Genomic DNA, 21084 nt, shown 5'->3' on the forward strand with positions numbered 1-21084 from the left:
AACTTCTGGGTACCACATACCTAGTCTTCAGTTATGATATGTAGCAATCCGTCTCCAGTTTTATCTGTTTTGGAAGCAAATTAGTATACATGCCATCTACCATTCACTGGTGTATGATATATTTCTCATAAAATGATAACCTATCTAAGCCCGATTGTATGCTTAAGAAACATATCCAATGCCTCTAATTACGATGAAAAGGAAACAATATACAGTATATAAGAAACTAAAGCGTATAGAACATATAGGAACTTCAGCATTTTGTCTAGTAGAAATAAAATACAGTATTTACACCTTTTTACAATCAATTGGTAGATCGAGGATTACAAGAGGGAAAGGGTGTGGATTGAAACAGCATAGGTGACTTTTTATACAGCATGTTCAGTTCTCTAATAGGATAGTGGTTGCTGCCCCCATCAACCCAACCCTAGACCTGCCTCTAAAATATGCATAGACATAACCGTGGCAGGCCTCGAATTATTGGGGGGCACGATACAGAAACATTAAGAAAACAATGGGGGCACAGCCACGCCCCTATTGGTCATTTCCTTACAACATTTGAAAATATTGGGGGGGGGGGCGTGCCCCCTGTGCCCCACCCCTTGCTATGGCCCTGTGCCCCACCCCTTGCTACGGCCCTGTGCCCCACCCCTTGCTACGGCCCTGTGCCCCACCCCTTGCTACGGCCCTAGTGCCCCACCCCCTGCTACGGCCCTGATAGAGAAGTAATGAAATTCCGTAGTATTTTAATTCAATTAATCTATTGACTGCGGATGTTGCAAATGTTGCACGAACTTATTACAAATGTGGCACGACCTTATTACAAATGTGGTACGACCTTATTACAAATGTGGCACGACCTTATTACAAATGTGGCACGACCTCATTACAAGTATGGAATTACTTTATTACAAATGTGGCACGACCTTATTACAAATGTGGCACGACCTTATTACAAATGTGGCACGACCTTATTACAAATGTGGCATGACCTTATTACAAATGTGGCAAGGCCTTATTACAAATGTGGCACGACCTTATTACAAATGTGGCACGACCTTATTACAAATGTGGCATGACCTTATTACAAATGTGGCACGGGCTTATTAAAATGTTGCACGGCCTTATTACAAATGTGGCACGACCTTATTACAAATGTGGCACGACCTTATTACAAATGTGGCATGACCTTATTACAAATGTGGCACGACCTTATTACAAATGTGGCACGACCTTATTACAAATGTGGCATGACCTTATTACAAATGTAGCATGACCTTATTACAAATGTGGCACGACCTTATTACAAATGTGGCCTCAACAAGGCTTCTACCTTCTCCCAGATCTTACAAATACGCCCCAAACCACAGTTGTGTGGTACTCTCTTGCGTTGCCGTACCACGGAAGACGGGGTTGTACGTTTGGCAATAGTAACCAAAGTTGTTCTCTTTATCAACAGAACCTGCTTTAGCCGAACGGAACCCACAATGTGTATAAGTGCTGTCGATATGAAGAGACCATCGGTCCTTAGTCTGCCAGAAAGGGACCGTGACGTCAGTACCTTGATATCCCCGGATGTTGACGAGTTCTACTTGTTTGCAGTGCCTGCCAGCGTCGTAGGTCAACACATCCATTGAGGAGAACTTCGCGCGGACATAATCCCGGTAGTCGACCCCTAGTACCGGGAACTCTGTGGTGAAGCGCCAGTGAGTAGACTGGGACCTAAGGTGTTGCATTCGAGAGAGTGAGAGTCGGTAGCCTTCCCAGTTTGGGTTTTCCCCGTTTCTTGGATCGTTCTGTGATAGAGATCTTTTGCAGTACGTATCAAGGTTTTTATTTTTACGCGCAAAGGAGAGAACCAAAGTCCACGCTGACCCAAGCTCTGACGTGAAATCACAGAAGACTTTGAAGTCATTGTTGTCGCTTCCGGTTATCGTGAAAATGCCATTTTTGTCGTATCCAGCGTGCAAGAAATCCAAACACGATGTGAAAATCTGAAATAAGATTAAATTATTGTTAGGTTAACTATCGATGTCGATAATAGTTTAGAGAATGAGGACAATACCTTTTGCGCATGACTTTATTTTTTTCTCGAATTTTCGAAAGTGAATGAGAAAATTTGATTCTTGCCCCAAAAAAGTTTGCAAGTATGTGTACGTTCTTATAATCGATGAAACAGAAAAGGTGGATTTCATTTTTTAATTATTTCATTCTAAAACACAAGGTTACGCTCATAGAAGGAAAGCTCCTCCCACCCCCGGGCTCAAGAACAATCAGTTATCAATCAGTCGTCAATGAGTCAACATGTCAGGACAATTGCTTTGAGCGCTAAATTCAAATTTCATATTCTAAATCAAATTAAATAACATTCCTGGACTTTCCCACCTAAAATGTTTCTATTTACAGTAAAATAATGTTATACCAAGTTGTGTGCGCTCTAAAATACGAGCATTTTCATCAAGACGCGAAAATAATTTATAATTTATGCAGATGCGTTAGATTATGGATAGCGCAAAATTTAAAATTTTCAACCGAAAATGTGAGTGGACGGCAAATTAATAATTTATCAATCTCTTAATACAAACTGTCTTGTTACCTGTGCACAAATAGTTTTATTCCAGCCGACTGAGACAGGAGGCTTATAATTTGTGACTGTCAGTGTGGCAGTGTTCTGATCAAAATTGCAAAATCGAGCCCGGGAATGGAAAGGAGCTTCCCTTTTATAGTGGAAGAGGATTTGCAAAACAACTGCTTAATTCCTGGCATTATTTTTGAGTTTTCCCCAGCTCTACAAAAAAAGGCGAAAGAATATATAACACATTTGAACATTTGTTATATAACACTACTCATACCTCGGGGTCGTGGTAGTGGTTGCTTCCAGAGTGTTTTATCAAATATTCTTTAGCGCTCTTCTTTGTCGTATTTAAAAGCTCGCAGACAGTGTCATGGCGTATATTGTACGAACGGCAGCTGGGGTTTCCAAGGCAACCTTGCCCGCATTGCATGGGTGACGTCACGGAGAAACTTTCTATCACGTGGTTAACAAGTGCATGACCTAAAAGTTTACATTCGCAGATAGAAGAAGAAGAAGAAGAAGAAGAAGAAGAAGAAGAAGAAGAAGAAGAAGAAGAAGAAGAAGAAGAAGAAGAAGAAGAAGAAAGAAGAAGAAGAAGGAGAAAAAGAAGAAGACGAAGAAGAAGAAGAAGAAGAAGAAGGAGAAGAAGAAGAAGAAGAAGAAGAGGAAGAAGAAGAAGAAGAAGAGGAAGAAGAAGAAGAAGAAGTAGAAGAAGAAGAAGAAGAAGAAGAAGAAGAAGAAGAAGAAGAAGAAGAAGAAGAAGAAGAAGAAGAAGAAAGAAGAAGAAGAAGAAGAAGAAGAAGAAGAAGAAGAAGACGACGAAGGAGAAGAAGAAGAAGAAGAAGAAGAGGAAGAAGAAGAAGAAGAAGAGGAAGAAGAAGAAGAAGAAGTAGAAGAAGAAGAAGAAGAAGAAGAAGAAGAAGAAGAAGAAGAAGAAGAAGAAGAAGAAGAAGAAGAAGAAGAAGAAGAAGAAGAAGAAGAAGAAAAAGAAGAAGAAGAAGAAGAAGAAGAAGAAGAAGAAGAAGAAGAAGAAGAAGAAGAAGAAGAAGAAGAAGAAGAAGAAGAAGAAGAGGAAGAAGAAGAAGAAGAAGAAAAAAGGAGGAGGAAAAAAAAAGGAAAAGCAGAAGAAAAAAAGAAAAAGAAACGAAAAAGAAGAAAATATGTAACAATAAAAAAGGAATAAAATATAATATTATAGAAGAATACAATAGAAAAAAAGAAGTGAGGGAAAAAAATTGAAAGAAAATGAAGGAAAAAGAAGATAAAAAAGAGGGGAAACAGAAAGTACAATGTAAAAATAATACAAACGAAGAAGAAGTAGTAGTAGACGATGAAAATAAAAATTTAGAAAGAAATAAAAAAAAAAAAAGAAACAAAACAAATAGAGAGAAGAAGAGACCGTGGCAAGGGAGAACAAAATAGAAAGAGTAACCCACAGGTAGCTTTCTAACCTTCCATTTTCACGAATACTCCATTGTGGCTGTTATCATCCCTTCGTATGGCGTGCACGTTGAAGAAAGCGACGACAAACAGTAACACAGCGCGGGCACAAATTCGCGAGTGGTGCTGCATTTTGACTTAATCTTAAACAAACTATGTTAGTAATAAAACAGATAGAGCGACTACCTCAATAGCTTAAACAAAAAGCATTTGAAAATGCATTGTCTGTTTCACTAAACGTGTTTGTCTTTCAACCGCCATTTTTTTATTGACAGAATACGAAGTGGGAAAAACATCTACCTGCAATCGGCTGATTCGGGAAAGCTATAACGATGTTTTCAGGACTATGATATGCACACATTCCGGCCCTCTGCCATTTTTATTATTTGCAGCACGCGCTAGTCCAACAACGAGGTTAACAAATGATTTTGTCGAGCAAACGACATTCTTCTCGAACACCATCTTTAACTCATTTTTTTCATTAACTTATCATGATTTATCTGGGAATATTTAGTGAACAGGTGGAAGTACTCGCTTGTTTTATTTTTATTACGATTGTTTTATTATAAAAACATCTAGCTTATTCATGCATTATTTACATCTAATTTATTTTTCGCCATAAAGCTATTTTTGTCTTATTGGGCCCTTTTTCGAGAGCGCATACGGGATAAGGAGTGTTTTTTCTTATTTGTTTGTTCACCTGAAAGCTCATAACAGCTGGGAAAGAATTAAGGATTTATAGACAAGTGAAAAAAATTGGTCCAATAAGAAAAAAGGCTTTTTGAGAAATAAAATGCAAAGTAAATATTCATCGTTTTCGATTCCAAACACACTTTAAAATAACATCCACTTTTCATCTAAAATCAAGTCAAACAAACAGAAATTCCTTTTTACTGATAAAGAAAGTGTCAAAAATAAAAGGAAGTTGTATTTACCAACAGTTCTGTTATGAGTTTTATTAATAAAAAAAACAATGACTGCTTGAAAAAAAAAAAAATATATATATATACGCATGTAATAGCACAGAACAACTAAACGAATAACGGGAACGAACATTAAATTACTACAAGTTTGTTTATAGGGTCCAAAAAATTTCCTTGCAAAAATCCAACTCCTTAAATTCATTTAGAGCTCCTTAACGGTATAGGCTGTGAAAGAAACCAGGTGACAAAAAAAGTAATGAAAATAATATCTAATCGATAAACAACCCCTTCTAGAATGTTGTGGCTTTAAAAAGGAGATATACTTGGTTAAATATCGCAAAACCTTTTTTTACCTTTTTGCTGCCTAGAGCGTGGTTCACAGAGGAGTTGTAGCTATGGAGCCAGTGAGAGTACAAAAAGTTATAGCAAACTTAATCATTTATTTATGAAGATCATTCCAATTTAATTTCGACACTGTTATCTTTTGTTTGTTTAATTGATGTTAGAAGTTATCATGGAGTTAATTAGAGAAAAATTTAACTTCCGACAGATGTTGAATAATAATATTATAAATGTTGAATAGTTTATCATTATGGGTAAAAAAAGGTGAATAAGAATAGAAAAGTAATCGTTTTTTTTTTTTTGGCTGGAATTCAAGACATTATAGCTGGCTGTATCTTAAACCTATATGTCTGGTCCCGTCTGTCTAGTCTATATAAGCCATGTGCGTGTCCAGGATTTGCTAAGGGAGATCGGGAATAGGCATTCTTAGGGCGCGTTTTTTTCCTATCTCTGGAATGGGAATGGTTAGTGGGGAAAGTTCAGAATGGCTTTTGAGTTATTCTGCTACAGGTAGCAGAATGGGTGAAATGGCCTTCATTCCATTCCGCAATGGGAACGCGGGATAAACGAACGCGCACTTTTTCTATTCTTATCATTCTCATTCCGGAATCACGAGAAAAAAAAAAAACAACGCGCCCTTAGATAGAAGGATAATATTATTTGAGGATCATACACAAAAAAGGCTTTTTTTTGCGGCCAAAAACCGTGATCTGGTGTAATTCTAGCTTGTTTCATGATTGTTAGTTAGACCGAAAACAACATTCGAAAACACTGTTTCGTGAGATTAGAGTAATTATCTTTCAATTTACGGCATGTATGGGCGTGTTGCTATGTAAATAAAGAAAGTAGGAATTGCTTAAATTTTTTGCGATAAAAACATTCACAGCGGTGGATTAAGGTGGGATATTTGAGAATAAAAATAATATGCCCCGTGCAAAGAGTATTTAAATCCGCCATCATTGTTGATAACACCGCACTGTTTGGTCAACTGTCACGCGAAATATCCCGTAGAACCAAACATAAGCGGTTAGTTTAGATGAGAACAAATTGGTGGTCAGGTTTCTTTCGTTTCATGATTTTGTGGTTGTCAAGGAAACGATAAGTAGTTTCGTGATTTAGCGGTTATCAGAGGATGTTCAGTAATCAATAGTGGAAAAGATAAGAGACCTCGAAAGGATTTATTAGTTAATAAAAAAACAAGTTATCGTAAGGCAGTGGCAGTCCCAGAGGCCGCGCGATGCATTTTGGGGAGGATGAAGAAGCGCACGGTGCATGATGGTCGGATGCAGTTTGAAGGGTCGGAATTCGCTAGACGTTTGATATTTTTTTCAAATATCTTGCAAGCAGCGTTTTTATTATTATTTTTTTCGTATAAATATGTAAATCATTTAGTTTCTTTTCGGTTGTTTCCTGTTCAATACGACGACATTTTCGTTTCGTAAAATCCAAAACGATTTAGATGGTCTGAATGTTTTGGCACTTATTTGAAATCAGATCCCTCAGGCTGGATTCACCCTCGGAAACCCAGGGGTATTTTCCTCTAACGTTTTACTCGCGAGAAAAATAAGCCCGGGGGAACAGTAAGGAACGAACTTGGCAAAAAAAAATCTAGGCCTATGGTGAGCTGTGATTGGTCGACCTCCCGAGGTCGACCAATCACAGGCGCGCTTCCCCAACAATGCACCAAAAATTTACATTATTGCTCCTTTGTTGGCTGAGAGATCAAATATGGCTTCTAGCGTGAACAACTTCTTATATATTCGAAGGGCTAATTCCCGACATCATTTCAGCGGATGACAGGATGTTTTTGCTCAACTACCTACAGGGTTTGGAATGAGTTTGACTTTTCAAGCCATGCCGAAAATGTGCGAGGGAACCCGATAGTTCTTGTGACTTGTCCTATCCAGTCGATAATCCGTGACCAGTTGGCCTATCTGAACTCAATCGGGATACGTACCGCGCGCCGATATTTCCAACCCAAAGGACACTGACATTCTAGTCAAGGGAAAAGCGAGGATCGTGCTCGGTAGTCCCTAGCCTGCTTGCAGGCGTTTACCCTGTGTTTTTTTCGCATTCGTTATGCGCTAAGTCGTGGTCGCCATCTTGCTTTTGGCCGCGCTAGCTTGGCGCGACGCGCTTTGCGCTCGTACCAGCTTTCGCGCGGCCAGAACAAAACAAGATGGCGGCCACGACTCGGCGCATAGCGAAAACGTCATTCGGCAGTGAAGCGGTGAATCTATTACTTGGTGTTGGCACCAAAGGTTAAGCTTACAGAGAGGATGTAGTAGATCCTTGGCTTGAACAATGTGCAAATAAAGTCCGTAAAACCATCTTTTGTGGAACATTCCTTCCAGTAATCGAGGAGAGTTGTTCTCCAAGCAAATGCGATCCGAATAGCTTGTGCCTTTTTTTTTATTATCTGAGACTGTTTCCCGCAAATGCGGCAATAAGTCCCGATTACCATGTTCTATAAATACTGCAATTACTATTAAAATGTGTCCTCCCAATCCTCCTAGGGAATACCTAGAACAAATATGTAAAAAAGTATTTATTGACATTACTAAGGATATTATTAACTATACTTTACTTAGACAACTGATACAGCAAAATTAGCAAAATAAATTTATGCTTTGATTAACAGGGAAGGCTTTCAGGTGTGAAGGGAGGTCATAATTATTTTAAAATGAGGATCAATTAAAGTTCCTCACAAAAAACTGGGTGCTCCTTTTAATTCTTTTCAAAATTAAAAACAATAAACAAATACACATCAAATTCCTATACATTAATAAGTATATCAACAAATCACACTATCATAGTGGATATGAGGTAAAAGTACTCATTCCCTGCCTGTACTGTCCCAATTCCTTTTACTTCTTTAAATTACTTTACTTAACTTGCAAAGATAGGGCTTTATCATTTTCTTTCTCTTGTGTAAGTTTTAAAGTAAGCAATTCAAGTATTGGAAAAATATCTTTATTAACCTTCTCTCTTGTATTCCAACATATTTGAAAAAATTCTGAATACATTATTTTATTATACAGTTAAGAACCACATATAAGAACCTAGAATGAACCTGTTAACCTAAAATTATCAAATTAGAATCCTTTTTGTAAGCATCTTTTAGCCTATAATTTGAAATAGGTTGAAATAGGAAAATTGATTTCTAAATAGTTTTAAATATGATCTTAAGGATCATATAGGAGACCTGTTTTTGTTTTTTGTGATTAACTTACTACCTCAGTGAGTCATTGTAATAGCAAGAGACTATTTATGAACCTATATAGCCTAAATGTTACTAACAACACATTATACAAGAACCTGTCAGGCTAGCTTGGAAAAAAACTAGGTTTTCTACTTTTATAACTCTGGTTCATTTTTTTAGAACAATTTTTCCATTAAAACATTATCTTACTTTTTGTTACTTTATATGTGTTTATTTTTGGTGACCTACATTAACACATTGACCCCTCAACCGGCCTGTACCGGCTTTGGGAAGTACCCACAACCCAAAAAATTCATAAATGCAAACTAAACACAACAAGATGAAGATACTCAGGCATCAGTCTAAGGGATAAATGGTCTTGAAGATATGCATCCTACCAAGGTGTTGGCAACTCTTAAGCCAAATAATAGCACAGGTTCTTTGACAAATTTCAAATCGAACAAGGAAAGAACGAAGCCAAACAAATCAATTCCAGGTCATACAGACCCAGAATAGCAGTGTAAACAATTTTGGAATCAATTTGGTTTAAGAAAAGACAGCATTTAGGAGAGCTGTGGTGATTCATTAGAAAATTATTTTCTCATCCAGGCAAAGCCAAACAAGAAAAAATCATCATGAATCCACCTTTGCTTGCAAATATCCATAAGCAAACCACTCAATTATGCCCCAAAAGACTTCACGATGTCCTGAGACACTCCCCTAATATGCTCATAGCTGTATTTTTGATGAAAAATACAAGCAACCATCAACTTGTGCTGGCACAACGACGAGGGATTAAAAGTGGGGACCGCAAAGCACTGTTGGAAAGCTTGGATACCACTGACTAGGTGCAGCTGTGTTTGACTTTGACGGGCTGTATAAAACTCAGAATAGGGGGGAGGTATCTGTTTTCAGTCTGTTTTTTTGTAAATTCAGCTCAAAAATAGCCAGGAATCAATGGCTTAATCCACCACCCCTAGATTTTAATCAAAATAACTAGGCCTTTTTAGACTTGTGCTGTGAGATACACCAGTGGACTGAATCACATATATGCCATTTCTAGCAAGTGAATTTCTTTAACCTAGAAAATAGAATTATACTTGTACATGACTGGACTCATTGATAGGGATGATATGCATAGCTTTTTTAGAAAAAAATGCCCAAGAAAACATCAGATTCAGGCAAGGTTTTGTGATAAGATTACTTTGACGGTGAATATACAGGAAAAATATCTAAAGTGGGTTGACACTGCTGCTTTGAACTTATAAAGGAAAATACTTTATAGAATTTGGGCTCCCTGTGGTTTCCACAATGGTTTTAAAATAAAAAAATTCTGTTAGAATATCAGCCATAACTAAATGGAGGCTTGTTTGTCTATCAAGCAGAATTTGCTTACACTGTTGTATGCACCTAAGCTTGCGAAAAAGGCATTGTTCTCAGGCAGTGAGGCAAGCATAATTTTTTTGGGTGTGTTGGTAAACACATTGACCCCTCAACCGGCCTGTATCGGCTTTGGGAAGTACCCACAACCCAAAAAATTCATAAATGCAAACTAAACACAACAAGATGAAGATACTCAGGCATCAGTCTAAGTGATAAATGGTCTTGAAGATATGCATCCAACCAAGGTGTTGGCAACTACTCTTAAGCCAAATAATAGCACAGGTTCTTTGACAAACTTCAAATCGAACAAGGAAAGAAAAGCAGAATCACCCCTCTCAATAAAACGCTCAAAATACAACACAAGGGAGAGAGATCAGCAAACACAGCTCAAGACACAAATAGATACCTTTATTCTGATCCTCCAGGTTGATTTCCATGGCCTCAAAACACAATGTCCACTCCTTGAAGGCTTGTAAAACCACGTAGATGCCTTTACGAATTGAAAAGCATTCTGGGAGATCCAGGGAAAAATTCAAGAGGGGAGGGCCAGTCAACACTCCTCTCCCCAAAGTCAGATGGTTTTTTCTTTTCACCCCGAAGCCAAACAAATCAATTCCAGGTCATACAGACCCAGAATAGCAGTATAAACAATTTTGGAAACAATTTGGTTTCAGAAAAGACAGCATTTAGGAGAGCTGTGGTGATTCATTAGAAAATTATTTTCTCATCCAGGGAAAGCCAAATGTTGTGACCTTATCGTGGTTCTACTATCAGAAAGCCATGAGTGAAGACGGTACGTGTTTATTGTAGATCTGTGTGATTCAACTCTTTCCTAATCATACATATGCTATATGCTAATTACAATATTTGTGATCATGTGATTAATATGACGTAATCATTAAGATATTAGATTACTAGATTCCTCCCTTTTCAGATACTTATATGTATATATAATTATAGAGAATCATTTCTATGTACAATCATAATCTGGAAATATTTTAAATCAATACATAACTGTAACAATAATGTGTCTCTTTTTGAGTGTTCACTGTTCTTTCCATTTAGTTCATAATGGTATTACTTCGAATAATCTCGCAGTCTCCGGTCAAATATAGAAACGTGTTTCAGTCCTGATCGTCTTGGCTGTGTAGTCACTTCTGGCTGGTGTATTGGCTGGTGTATTTGCTCCTTGAAGCATGGTGGTACCTTCTTCCTCTCTTTCTTCCTGTATGTTCTGTGTCGCAGACTTCAGTTGTTTAACTCTTGATGCATCTCGACACATAATCTTTCTATCTCCGATTCTTCTTGCCTTGACTGTTGATCCTTTGATTTCAGTGATGATATAGATGTGCGGTTCATATGGTGTTTGGGCTTTTGTTTTCTTGTCCCGCTTGATCAGAATGGCTTGTCCTACTGCGAGCTTGTGTTTTGTTGCTCTGTGTCTTTTCTCGTGGTACACTTTTGTTTGTTCTTTGTACTTGCTGTCGTTGCGTCGTATTTCACTATCCTGTGTTGGTTTCTCTGTTAAAAAGTGTTCCAATTTCGTTCTTACTTCTCTGTTCATCATCAATTCATAGGGTGTCTTCTTTGTAGCTGGGTGTGGTGTGTCTCTGTAGGCTGATAGCATGTCGTATGTCGCTTTGTGTACATCTATGTGTTATTGGTTAGCAATAGTCGCTATCTTGTTTATAAGCTTGTTAAAGCCTTCAACTTGGCCTTGAGCTTTCGGGTGTCTTGGTGTCATTTTCTTATGTCTGAATCCTTCTTCAGCTTCAAACTCTGTGAATTCTGTGGAATTGAACGGTGGTCCGTTGTCGGTTTGTACGACTTTTGGTACACCGTGTGTAGCAAACATCTTCTCAAGTTTCTTCCGGGTTGGTTTAAGTGCTGTTGATGTGATAAACTCTACTTCCGGGTATCTTGAATACTGGTCTGTGACCACTAGTACATATTCGTTGTTTGGAAATGGTCCACAAAAGTCTGCCTCCACCGTTTCCCATGGTCTTTCTGGTAAGCTTGTCATTTTAGCTGGCTCGGTGTGATGTGTGTTTGTTGATACCTGGCAGCTGAAGCATATGCTAACGATGTCCTCAATCCGCTTGTTCATTCTTGGGAACCAGTATTTCCGCCTTAGTAGCTCCTTTGTCTTTGTGATGCCTAAGTGATCTTGCTTGTGGGAGATTGTGATTATCTTGTCCCTCAGGGATTCAGGTGGAATTATCTTGTCCAGTCTGAACACTACGTCGTCGCTTGTGTAGATCTCTGCTCGTAGATCATAGTACGGTGCTAGGTCAGGGTCGTTTTTGTCCCATTGTCCCGTGTGAAGTGCTGTCTGTAACTTTTGCAATACTCGATCTTTTCTTGTTGCTGTCTGTATGGTTTCCATGACAACTGTGTGGTTGGTCTCTATTATTGCTTTGATGTAGTGCTCGCTGTCCGATTGCTTTTCGTCTGGAATCGCATGTCTTGATATATAATCCGTCATATTGGATTTCCCTGCGATGTGAATTGCTGTGAAATCGAGGTTTTGCATTTTCATCACAATCCTCTCTATATGTGGCGGTAACTCCGCTCTTGGATTGTTCAACAGCGGTAGTAATGGCTTGTGATCTGTCGCCAGTTGGAAGTGTGGTGTTCCTAGGAGGTACATGTTAAGTCTTGTGGTAGTAAATTCTGCTGCAAGTGCCTCTCTCTTGATTTGTGAGTAGCGTTTATCTGTGTCTGTCAGCGTTCTGCTCACGAAGTGCACAGGTTGGTATCCTTCGTCAGTCTTCTGAAATAAACCACCTCCTAGTCCAGTTGGGCTGCCGTCGCAGATAATCAGCGTTTGCCGTTCAGGTTTGTAGGGAATCAGGACTGGTGCAGTAGTTATCGCTCTCTTTAGGTCTTCAAACGCCTTTTGCTGCTCGTCGTTCCATTCGAACCTTGCGTCTTTGTGTGTCAGTCTCCTCAGAGGTTCGCATCGACTTGAGAAGCTGGTGATGTACCGAGACAGGTATGCCATCATTTGAAGAAATTATACAAGTTTTTTAGAAGTCTCTTTAGACTGCGGTGCTGCGCATTCTCGTACTGCTTTTACCTTGTTTGGACTGGGTTTAAGCCCCTCTGATGTGAAGAGATGTCCGTGGAACTCGATGCTTGTCTTGCCGAACTCGCATTTCTCTCTTCTCAGTGTTAAGTTGTGCGCTTCCAGTCGCTTTAATACTGCTTCGACGTTCTTGTTGTGGTCGTCTTCGTTTAGTCCACCGATAAGAATATCGTCCCGATTGTTCAGTACTCGCTGGAGTCCCGAAAGAATACGGTTCATTTCCGCGTCGAATAAGTCTTGGCTGTTAACGCCGCCGAACGCTAGCCGTCTGTACCGATAGTTTCCTTCTGGGGTGGAGAATGTCATCAGTATTCGCGATTCCTCGTCTAGTGCAAACTGTTGGTATCCGTGATTCATGTCTAGTTTGCTAAACATTCGACAGTCCTTGAATGTTGCGAAAAAGTCCTCGGTAATTGGTGCTTGGACTTGTCGTTTGCGCTGCATTGATTTGTTGAGCACTCGGAGTTCCAGGCTCACTCTGATTTCTCCTGGCTTCTTCGGTTTTGGTTGGACCACTAATGGTGAACACCATGTTATTGATTTGTATTCTGGGACAGGCTCCATGATGTTGTTATTGACGAACTCTTTCATCCTTTTCTTTAGTGGCTCTATCAGGTGGTATGGAACTCGTCTCGAAAATCTGGATGACAGGCTGTGCGTCGTCTTGCATGGGTAGGTGGATTTCGATATCTTTCCCGTCTCGTCGTGCTTTTCCGATCCCCGAAAAGAGCTGTGTGTGATTGTTGACTATTTGATCCAGCTGCTCGTTTCCGGTCTGTACCTTGTGTATGTGTTTGTTGGGTTGCTTCAGGCGTCCGGTTGCATCGAATTTCACCATCCCAAGTTCTTCGAGTGTCTCTCTGCCTAGTAGTGGTAGCGAGTCGATGGTTCCGCCAATAATCGCGATCCTTGCTACGGTACTTCGGGTCTCATTGGCTATGGTTGCGTTGATTTCACCGATTACGGGAAGGTCCTCTGTAAGCGTTTTGAGTTTCAGCGTTGTTTTCATTAGCTGCACTTCCGGTTGGGCGTTTTGAAGTGTTTTTAGATGTTGTTCGTCCATGACGTTCGCATCGGCTCCGGTGTCCGGTTCGACGGTTGTTTTGACTCCGTCTATCCAGATCCTGCATTTGTTTGCTTTCGTTGAGGATGGAACTGTGCTTGTCTTGCGGATATTCACATGTTTGAGTATACGGTTGATATCTTCGTCGCTCGGCTGTTTCGCTTGATTCGGTGTCGCTTTCTCGCTCCACGTGTCGAATCTCTTGGCGTCCTTTTCCTTTGTTTCGGCTTCCGAAGTTCCTTGATTGATGTTTCCCGCGTTGGTCTTGCCGTTCTGAGGTTGTTTCGTCTTTTGTTTTTGCGCCGCTCCTACACATTCGAGCGTAGTGATTTTTTTTCGCGCGTTTGTGGCATTCTGCTCCATAGGCTCTGCAATTGCCTGTGCTGTGTTTCGCTCCGCATCGGTCGCATTCTTTGTGGTGTTGGTCGCGCGTGTGTCGCTTTGTGATTTGTTTCACCCTCTGAGATTCCGACTCCTCATTAAGCTTCCTTTCGATGGCTGCCGCTCGGCGCTTGATTCTTCATCTATCGCTGCTTCGTCTAGTATTTATGTCAGAGTTAAGTTCTTTCTTATAGTCTTGAGTCGTAGTTGAGCGCTTCTCATAGTCTTGATTAAATGATCTCAAATCGCCTCGTTCTCATCTGTGAATCCGCATTTCTGCGCTACTTCGCGGATCCTTGTGTAATATTGTGCCATGCTCACTTTGTCAGCTTGGATAAGGTTTCCGAACTGGACTCTGGCGTAGTCTTTGTTCTTCCTTGGGAGAAAGTTCTTATCCAGCTTCCTTATGAGTCTTGTGTAGGCATTGTCTCTGGTCTGTTCAGTTAGCTCAGGGAGTGAGTCCTCAAGGTCGGCGATCTGCGGGCCGCCGTAGATAATCAGACCGTCTTTCTTTGTTTCTGGTTCTGTTATATCAAAGAAGCGAAACTGTCTTTCGATGTCCTTTTTCCACTTATCCCATCGGATTGCCGTGTCGTTGGTGTCGGTGTTGATGTGGAAGGGTTTGATACTGAGTTGTGGGTTTACTACGGTGATGTTGTTCGGGTTGGTCGCCGCGCTACTTGCGCCCGAACTCGTATCTGCCGTGTCATTTGTCATTCTTCTACTCTTCTGCTTTGCTGATAATTCCTATTCCTCGTCGCCAAATGTTGTGACCTTATCGTGGTTCTACTATCAGAAAGCCATGAGTGAAGACGGTACGTGTTTATTGTAGATCTGTGTGATTCAACTCTTCCTAATCATACATGTGCTATATGCTAATTACAATATTTGTGATCATATGATTAATATGACGTAATCATTAAGATATTAGATTACTTCATCAAACAAGAAAAAATCATCATGAATCCACCTTTGCTTGCAAATATCCATAAGCAAAGCACTCTGCCCCAAAAAACTTCATGATGTCCTGAGATACTCTCCTAATATGCTCATAGCTGTATTTTTGATGAAAAATACAAGCAACCACCAACTTGTGCTGGCTTCAGCACAACGACGAGGGATTAAAAGTGGGGATGCCTCTTTGCCAGCAGCTTGTGTCTCAGCTTGATTTCAGAATCTCTGGCTGAGATTAACCTAAAGAAGTTTGGAGAAAAGCATTTAAGAAAAAAAAAACTGGTAATTTCCTTACAATACAAAATGTTATACAACAAAAACCTTATTCATAAAACCTAAAACTAAAAATAGGATACAAATATTATACCACAAAAACCTAATTCATAAAACTAAAAATAGTCCCAAATAAAACTCTCTAAAATGATACCCATTACAGAAAACTAACATATGAACTTTGCTCTCTCATAAAGCTCTATGATCTGATGAGCCAGAGGTTGAAAGAGGTAATAACAGATCCTCAAGGTCCTCATATGTATGTGCATCATTTTTTTTAATCAAAACAGAATTCTATTTCACAAATTACTAATACTTAGGGTTTTAGGAGTTGGCGTTTCTGTAGCTAGGATTTTTTTTGACAGGGTGGGGTAGCTAGCCCCATGCCCAACCCTCCTCCTTTTTCAGCCGTGCTTGGGACAGTCCTTGGCGGAGTTTGAACCCTGTCAAAAAAATCCTAGCTACAGAAACGCCAACAGCAAAATCATCAGACATCACGGTCCTGGGAGAAGATGGACCTCCAGCTGGAAGGTGTATGACGTCGGGCGGTGAAAGCCAGAACCTGGAAGCCGTCAGACCGAAGACCATCGTCTCCACCAGGACCACCACCACCATCGCTACATGGAACGTCCGGACCATGTACGAGACCGGGAAGACAGCGCAAGTCCCGCAGAGATGAGGGAGTTCAACCTCACCGTGCTAGGAATCAGCGAGTCAAGATGGACTGGTTCCGGGCAGAAGCGACTGACTTCCGGCGAGTTACTGCTGTACTCGGGGCACAAGCAGGAAGATGCTGCACACACCCAGGGAGTGGCCCTGATGCTTTCAAAGTCAGCACAGAGAGCGCTTATCGGGTGGGAGGCGCACGGACCACATATTATGACAGCCTCTTTCTACAGCAAGAAGAAGAGGATCAACATGGACATCATCCAGTGCTACGCCCCGACGAACGACAGTGAAGAGGAGGAGAAGGACAACTTTTACAACAGACTGACGACCATCATCTAAGACAGACCCAACGAGAAACATCATCATAGTAATGGGCGACTTCAACGCCAAGATCGGCGGTGACAATCGAGGATACGAGGAGATCATGGGGCAGCAGGGGCTAGGCGAGATGAACGACAACGGGGAGAGGTTTGCCGACCTGTGCGCCGCAAGCAACCTGGTCATCGGAGGGAGTGTTTTCCACCACAAAAGGATACACAAGGCAACTTGGGTGTCACCAGACCTGTCCACGGAAAACCAGATCGACCACGTGTGCATCGGGAAGAAGTTTCGCCGTTCTCTTCAAGATGTACGCGTCAAGCGAGGAGCAGACGTTGCTTCAGATCATCATCTTCTCGTCGCCCGCCTGAAGCTGAAGCTGAAGAAGAATTGGACAGGGTGTCCAGCCAACGCCAGCGCTAAAACACCATCAGGCTGAAAGACAGCAAGAAGAAAGAAGAGTTCAAGATCACTCTTTGCAACAAGTTCCAGGTCCTCGAAGAGCTGCTTGAAGAGGAGACGATAGAAGAGAAGTGGCAAAAAGTGAAAGAAGCAGTGACCTCAACATGCCAAGAAGTACTGGGCCCCAAGTCGTACACACACAAGGAATGGATATCAGCAGAGACACTACAGAAGATAGAAGAAAGAATACAGAAGAAGGAAGTGGTGAACAACAGCAGAACAAGAGCAACGAAAGCGAAAGCACAAGAGGAATACACAGAAGCAAATAGAGTCGTCAAGCGAAGCATCAGAGCAGACAAGCGAAGCTACATAGAGACACTGGCAACAGAAGCAGAAGAAGCAGCTCACCAGAACAGCACCAAGGACCTGTATTCCATCATCAAGAAAATATCGGGCAAGTTTGCCAAGCCATAGATGCCAGTAAAGGACAAGAATGGAGGAGTGATAGCAGACGAAGAAGGACAGAAGAAAAGGTGGATCGAGCACCACTGTCAGCTGGAGATACCGCCAGCTGACAGTGACCTGCCGATCGAGTGCTGCGCACCCACGAAGGAAGAAATCTGCAGCGCCATCAAGCAATTGAAGAACGGCAAGTCTGCAGGACCCGACAGCATCCCGGCAGAAGCGCTGAAGGCTGACGTCGAGACCAGTGTGGAGCTCCTCTACCCGCTCTTCTGCAAGATATGGGAAGAAGAAGAAGTACCAGCAGAGTGGAAGGAAGGCTACCTCATCAAACTCCCCAAGAAAGGCGACCTCAGTTCCTGCTCCAACTACCGAGGAATAACGCTGTTGTCCATCCCAGGGAAGATGTTTAACCGAATCCTGCTGAACAGAATGAAAGACGCCGTGGACCCGCATCTCCGTGACCAACACGCCGGCTTCCGAAAGGAGAGATCGTGCACGGACCAGATCGCAACCCTGCGCATCATTCTGGAGCAGTCCCTGGAGTGGAACTCGCCCCTCTACGTCAACTTCATCGACTATGAGAAGGCGTTTGACAGCGTTGACAGGCAGACCCTCTGGAGACTACTGAGACACTACGGAGTGCCAGAGAAAATAACCAACATCATCAGGAAGTCATATGAAGAAATGACCTGCAGAGTAGTGCATGGCAGACAGCTCACCGACGCCTTCGAAATAAGAACCGGAGTGAGGCAAGGCTGCTTACTCTCGCCCTTCCTGTTCTTGCTGGCCATAGACTGGATCATGAAGACGTCAACAGACCAGAAACGAAATGGTATTCAGTGGACACTTTGGAAGCAGCTGGACGACCTCGACTTTGCCGACCTGGCTCTTCTCTTTCACACCCAGCAACAGATGCAGGAAAAGACCAACATCGTTGCGGACAACTCAGCCAAGCTGGGCCTCAACATCAACAGAGGGAAAAGCAAGATGTTCAAGACAAACGCATCCAACGAGACACCCATCACAGTCCAAGGCGAGACGCTGGAAGAGGTGGACACCTTCACCTACCTCGGCAGCATCCTGGACAAGCAGGGAGGAACGGATGCCGACATCAGAACCCGCATTGGTAAAGCCCGAGCAGCCTTCCATCAACTAAAGAACATCTGGGGATCCAGCGAGATCAGCATCACCACCAAGATCAGGCTCTTCAACACCATCGTAAAGCCAATACTACTCTACGGAGCCGAGACCTGGAGAAACACCGTCATCACCATGAAGAAAATCCCGGTCTTCATCAACACCTGCCTGAGGAAGATCCTGAAGATCCGCTGGCCCGACAAGATCAGCAACGAGGAATTATGGCAGCGTACAAAGCAGCAGCCTGTTGATCAAAACGTCCTTCAGAGACGCTGGCGATGGATTGGCCACACCCTTCGAAAGCCTGCAACCAACATCACAAGACAATCCCTCACTTGAAATCCCCAAGGAAAGAGGAAGAGAGGGAGGCCTCGTAACACCTGGCGCCGAGATTTCGATGCAGACGCCAAGCAGATGGGCAAGACGTGGGGACAGCTTGAGAGACTCGCCCAGAACCGAGACGCGTGGAGAGAGCTGGCCGGCGGCCTATGTCCCAGACGGAACCACAGGCAGAGACGAGATGAGATGAGGGTTTTAGGAGACCAGCTCTCAATTTCTTTAAGGTTTTAGGAAACCAGTTCTCTATTTCTTTCGCCAAAGAAAGCTGGAGTTTACCCAAGTAATTCATTTAAGCCTTGCTCATCTTTGAGAATTTGACCAATCATTCATTGAAACGAATTAAAAATAACTTTTGGTTTTATTTCTAGTATATCATAGCTGTCAACCCAACTTGGACAGAAATCTTGTGAAATCGGATGAAATACAGCAAATATGAGGGGAAAAAACAACAGAGCCAATGCGGATGAATACAGAGAACGTATGAACATTCTCACATAAATTAGGTTTATGATGAGGCCCAAAATCTTGTGACAGAGTTGACAGCTCTGGTAACTTATATTCAATTTATTCATGAAAAGTAGTTATAATTTTCCTATGATAGATGGTGAATGGCAGATTTAGAGATCGAATTTCATAAATACAGTCTAGAATATTTATTCCCTGAGGTAAGTACTTAAAGTATAAATTAAATTCAAGAATAAAAAAGATGTTCGAAGTTTGAAAAGAAAACAACTCCGAAAGATCGTTCCGCTAAGTACTTTAATGCAATACGCTAACTTACCTACGTCTGCCAGTGCAAGAACAAATACATATGAGCACTTGTCGGAGAAGATGTCTATAAAATTAGCTTGTTTTTTCTTTCTTTATCTTGTGTACTCTGAAATTTCAGCTTACCTTGACTCGAGCACAAGACTTGACTCCTCAAAACTTTCAACCATGCTTTTACACAGTCTTTTGCACATAATTAGACAAATTCATATCCGTGGTTAGCATTCCCACGAATGATTGTTTTCAAGCACTTCTTTTTCGACAATTCTTGGCTTTTCTGCAGTCAGTTTTCGTGTGTTTTTGAGAGGGGCAGAAATACGCATCCGCCATATTGTTTTGCGCGCTCTGGAGGCCTGTACCGAAGTGCCGAGGCAGATCGCGGCTGGCTGGCCTGGCTGGGACAAGGCTGGGACAGTGCTGAAAAACGCAAGACTAGTTCCAGTGCCGCGCGGTTAAACCAGCCTATTTGTTTTGAAATGGCGGCATTTTACTGGCGAACTGTCACATTTTGGCGAATGCTAAGAAAACTAGATCAAACCTAAGGCTATAATTTTCTTTATGACTCCCTCATTATCAAACAAATCTGTCATTCGAAATTTCGCAAAGTTTCGGAATCTCGGCGTTTTTTAGGCAAGTCTCGAAGTCTCGTTAAATTTTGAGGCCTATAATTTATCCAGTGGTTCTTGATAGGTCGCTACATAGATCTTACAATTCTTCACGCTGAATTGGATTTGTCTGTTTATTCTCAAATATCCCACCTTGTGATCCACCGCTGTAAATGTTTTTATTGCAAAAAACTTAAAGCCGCATTGTCACCAGTTTACTTCCGGAGATCCAACGGAAATCTCAACCGTTAAAAGACAAAAGAATCTATTTAAATCCGAGATATTAAACAGGCCATCCGCTCTAAATTACCAATCACATCCTCAAAGAAACTTCCAATAAACACACTGCTTTCAATATTTTGAAATATTTTTTTGCGTTTTCCGTTAAATATCACCGGAGATTGTTACGTAATCGACCGGAAGTAAACTGGTGACAATGCGGATTTAAACAATTCCTACTTTCTTTATTTACATAGCAACATACGCCCATACATGCCGTAAATTGAAAGATAATTACTCTAATCTCACGAAACAGTGTTTTTCGAGTGTAGCAGAATAACTTAAATGACATTCTGAACATTCTCCACTAATCATTTCCATTCCAGAATGCTAGGAAAAAAAGCGGCATAAGAATGCCTATTCCCAATCTCCCTTAGGAAATCCTGGACACGCACATGGCTGATATAGAATAGACAGACGGGACCAGACATATAGGTTTTAGATACAGCCAGCTATAATGTCTTGATTCCAGGCAAAA

At 41.4% G+C, this 21084-nt stretch overlaps 1 protein-coding gene across 1 annotated transcript; it reads right to left on the reverse strand.

Moving 5' to 3' along the window:
- Window positions 1–732: 732 nt before the first annotated feature.
- On the reverse strand, window positions 733–5394 carry LOC125573864. The gene is made up of 3 exons (XM_048734677.1): window positions 4027–5394; window positions 2853–3055; window positions 733–1994 (listed from the first exon to the last, which is right to left on the reverse strand). The coding sequence occupies exons 1-3, from the start codon at window positions 4145–4147 to the stop codon at window positions 1347–1349; spliced, it is 972 nt and encodes a 323-aa protein (XP_048590634.1). The 5' UTR covers window positions 4148–5394; the 3' UTR covers window positions 733–1346.
- Between the last annotated feature and the right edge of the window lie 15690 nt (window positions 5395–21084).

Source organism: Nematostella vectensis, chromosome 11 (assembly GCF_932526225.1).
Source record: "Nematostella vectensis chromosome 11, jaNemVect1.1, whole genome shotgun sequence".
NCBI lineage: Eukaryota > Metazoa > Cnidaria > Anthozoa > Actiniaria > Edwardsiidae > Nematostella > Nematostella vectensis.